The sequence below is a fragment of the Caretta caretta genome, chromosome 6, assembly GCF_965140235.1.
Source record: "Caretta caretta isolate rCarCar2 chromosome 6, rCarCar1.hap1, whole genome shotgun sequence".
NCBI classification, from domain to species: Eukaryota; Metazoa; Chordata; order Testudines; family Cheloniidae; genus Caretta; species Caretta caretta.
In genome coordinates, this window is record NC_134211.1 from 41,239,051 (window position 1) to 41,242,976 (window position 3,926).

General features: G+C 38.8%; 1 protein-coding gene across 1 annotated transcript; it reads right to left on the reverse strand.

Annotated features, from left to right (window-relative positions):
- Positions 1 to 1,133: 1,133 nt before the first annotated feature.
- On the reverse strand, positions 1,134 to 3,013 carry FSHB (follicle stimulating hormone subunit beta). Its single transcript, XM_048854972.1, has 2 exons — positions 2,855 to 3,013; positions 1,134 to 1,370 (listed from the first exon to the last, which is right to left on the reverse strand). The coding sequence occupies exons 1-2, from the start codon at positions 3,011 to 3,013 to the stop codon at positions 1,134 to 1,136; spliced, it is 396 nt and encodes a 131-aa protein (XP_048710929.1).
- Between the last annotated feature and the right edge of the window lie 913 nt (positions 3,014 to 3,926).

Genomic DNA, 3,926 nt, shown 5'->3' on the forward strand with positions numbered 1-3,926 from the left:
TCTTGTGTAGAATTCCACAATGAAGGGGAAATATGACGACTCTGAAAAGATTTGAGATAAAATGTTCAAAAGCAACTAAGTGACTGAGCACCTGAAGTCCCATTTTCAAAAGTGACTTAGAAGCCTAATTCCCATTGACTTTCAATTGACTTTCACTTTTTAGAATGGGACGTAGGCTCCTAAATCACTAAGGGTACATCTATACTGCAGTTAAACACCTGTGGCTGACCCAAAGACAGCTGATGTGGGTTCGCAGGGCTCAGGCTATGGGGCAGATTAACTGCGGTGTAGACCCTTGGGCTTGGGTTGGAGACCATGTTTTGGGACCCTCCCACCTTGCACGGTCTCAGAGATTGGGCTCCTGCCCAAACCTGAACATCTACCCAGCAGTTTTACAGCCCTGCAGCCTGTGCCCAAGTCAGCTGACTAGGGCCAGCCGCGGGTGTTTAATTGCTACGTGGACCTACCCTAAGACCTACCTGCAAATATTACTCTTGGGCTTTGTTTCTAGATCCTTATAATGAGCAAGCTATTAATATCTTTACATGTACATGATGCTTTACAAAACACATTAAAAATGAAGGTCCCAGCCCAGAGAGGCGTACAGTCTAACTTAGATAATTAAGATATGCAGGATAAGAGTGAAAAAATAGGTGTGCAGACATTGCTGAGAAGGTGATCAATGATGGAAGGGTTTTAAAAATAAATGTGTTCTAAGGGGGAATGGAATGAGGGGGTAAAAGCTGCTTGGTGGGAAGCTGTTTGAAGCAAAAGGGATGGCATGGAATAAGATGCGAAGCTGAGAGCAGCAGGAGACAAATGGAGTCATGAGGGGAGACAGAATGGAGGCATGTAGAGAATGGAAGGGAGTGTTGGATGAGATAAGGGCAGAAATGTCAGAAGGGCAACGAAGTTGGTCACAGAGAAACTGACCTTGATTTGTAACGTGAGAGGAAGCCGCGGCGGACAAATATAAGATGTAGCTCTCCATTTTATATAGTGCTAATTGTTTTAAACTTGGCTGTATGTAAATTTCTTCGTTTGCTGTCCCTCCCTCTTTGTACCATTTTAATACAATACATTTACATATTTGAAACAGAAAACCAAAACTAGATTAACATCTTCAGTTCTCCTTATTCTTTGCTTTGATTTTGGTTGAAGGAGCAGTAGCTTGGTCCTAAGCCTCTCACAGTGCAGTCAGTGTTGTCAATATCACATGACTCACAATGGCACTCTGTAGCCACTGGGTATGAATAAAATGATTCAGCATGGTCAGCACAGCCAGGGATCTTCACTGTTTCATAAACAAGCTCCTTGAAAGTACAGGTTTGCTGAACTGATGATGCCGGTGGGTACTTATACACTGGATCCTGAAAATGACAGGAAGGAAATATTTGACTTGAAATTAGTTTGAGACCTGTGATTTTTCTCAGAGTTTGTAAAAACTAGAATCTGCATGGCGGATCTGACCCAAAGCCCTGTGAACTCAATGGAAAGAATCCCCACTGACTTGTTAGGCTTAAAATTACAACCAAGTCTTCCAGTTTTCTCCTTTCAAAGACCCGATGTAGTAAATAGATGCAACTATGGTGTAACTATAAATGATTATTGTTTTTAGAACTCAAATTAACTTTTATATGAAAGGCACAGGCGTCTATTTGGTAATGATTGGATACGTAAACTCCAGTGCAACCACCAGATTATATCCTTTTCCAACCCAGTATTAAACAGAAATTGGCACAAGGCAGAGTACTAGACTGGAGTCAAAATATGGCCAACTTCTCAGCTGTACAAACTTTGTGATTATGTACCATCTCTGTAATGGATCAAATTGGGACACCAAATGTGAGCATCTTCAAAACTGAGGGGAAGATCCATCTGGAGCTAAACTTTAAGGCTTGGGCCATCTTTAGTATCTATGTTTTTCCATATTTCTGGTTCACAATACATTCAAAACCTATGCTCGTTACACTGAATAACACAAGAAAGATTTGTTAGCATCTTTACTGTGAGAAAACAAATACATAGTTAATAATCAATCATTTATGCTAATTCTTGACTCAAAATACTTGTTAAACTCTATACTGGATTGTCTTACAGAATTGACTAAGGTTTATATTTTTGATTTTGTATTGCGTTACCAAATGTGGTAGACTCTCAGTTGCTCTCAGGTATAATCACTAAGGCCAAATTCTGCTGTCAATGACACAGAAGCAATTCCCAGTGACGTTGATGGGAGCTATGCCAGAGTAACTGGGAGCAGAATTTGCCTCCACATATCAGCTTTCTTCTGAAAGGCTCTTTAATACCCAATCCTGCACAATGCTGAGCACTCCTTTGGGCTGCTGAGTGCCCTGATGTCACTGGGAGTTAGGAGGACTTAGTATTGCGAAGGAGCACTCAGCAACTTGTGACAGTAGGCCCTGAATATTCATGTCATAAAGCAAAGTCTTTTTAAAATTAAGGGAACTATATAAACCAACATTCCATGAGATGCACAGTGTTTATGTATGCATAGAAGGAAGGACAGTTGATAAGTGGCTTTCAAACAAAATTAATTAAAGGTTGATTTTCTTTTTTTACACAATCCACAGTTAGGAAACCTGTGTATGCAGTTGAATAAATGCTGAATTTAAGGAGACCAAGCACCTTTTCACTTGTCTCTCTGTACTTCAAGACAGCTGTGGCATTCACAGCTCCACTTCGTAACAAACATTGATTATTTAAGGCTGTTTCACATTTAACTGGACCCTGCCTGAGTCTTCTCATTACAGACTGTAAGACTGGCTTGTTTATATTCATTTTTGGGGAGTATTTAATTCCTGTCCATTATTTTGACAACTTAGATTCTCACCCTTGTGAAGCAGTATCCAGAGCACCAAGTGGCATTCACATTAATGCAGAACTTGCACTCCTCCTTCTCCACTGCTATGGTGATATTGGACAGCTCACAGATATTACCACAAATTGCTTTCCAGCAAAGTAACAGCAAGTAACAATTAATTGTCTTCATCCTGTAGTATAAAGCAAACAGTTCAGACTGGAAGAACATGTAGAGTTATTTGAAACATAAGATTTCTGTGGAAAAAGACAAAACCTGTGTTGATTGTCCTATTATCCACAAATGCTAATACAAGAACAATTTTTCTGCAACATTGAGGAACATTAAAAACACAGGTTTCAGAGTAGCAGCCGTGTTAGTCTGTATTCGCAAAAAGAAAAGGAGGACTTGTGGCATCTGAGAGACTAACCAATTTATTTGAGCATAAGCTTTCGTGAGCTACATCTGCAGTGAATGCATCTGATGAAGTGAGCTGTAGCTCACGAAAGCTTATGCTCAAATAAATTGGTTAGTCTCTAAGGTGCCATAAGTCCTCCTTTTCTTTTTATTAAAAACATACAGCACATTCAGCAAAATACAGTTGTAGGATTATTGTTAAGGGAGACTGGTTTTGTTAAATGACTAGAACTATATATCCAGTAATTTTTGAGAGAAAATGATTACAGCACACCAAGACATTTTCTATGAATAAATCCTATCTTAATTCTTGTTACAAAGAATCCTGGTAACATTCCTCTTCTGAAAAAAACTAGTGTAAATACATTAGAACTAAGGAATAGTAATGGTAAGGAATAATCAATTTTTAAAAAAGCAATTAAACATACATTTGCAATTTCAAAAACACCACAAATCCAACCAACAAACCTTAATTCAAGAGCTGATGAAAATTCACATGTATTCTACTTGTTTTGCTGGTAATAGCTGTAGAGAGAGCAAAGCCCCAAGCTTGCCTTTTATACTAAATCATGTGTAACTTACACCTTGAAGATTTGCAGGGTATTAATATAGTTTGGTGCGTGGTGAAAGAGGATTAATTGTTAGCCAGACAGTGAGATCAAATATTGTTTTTTTAAAAGCAATACTC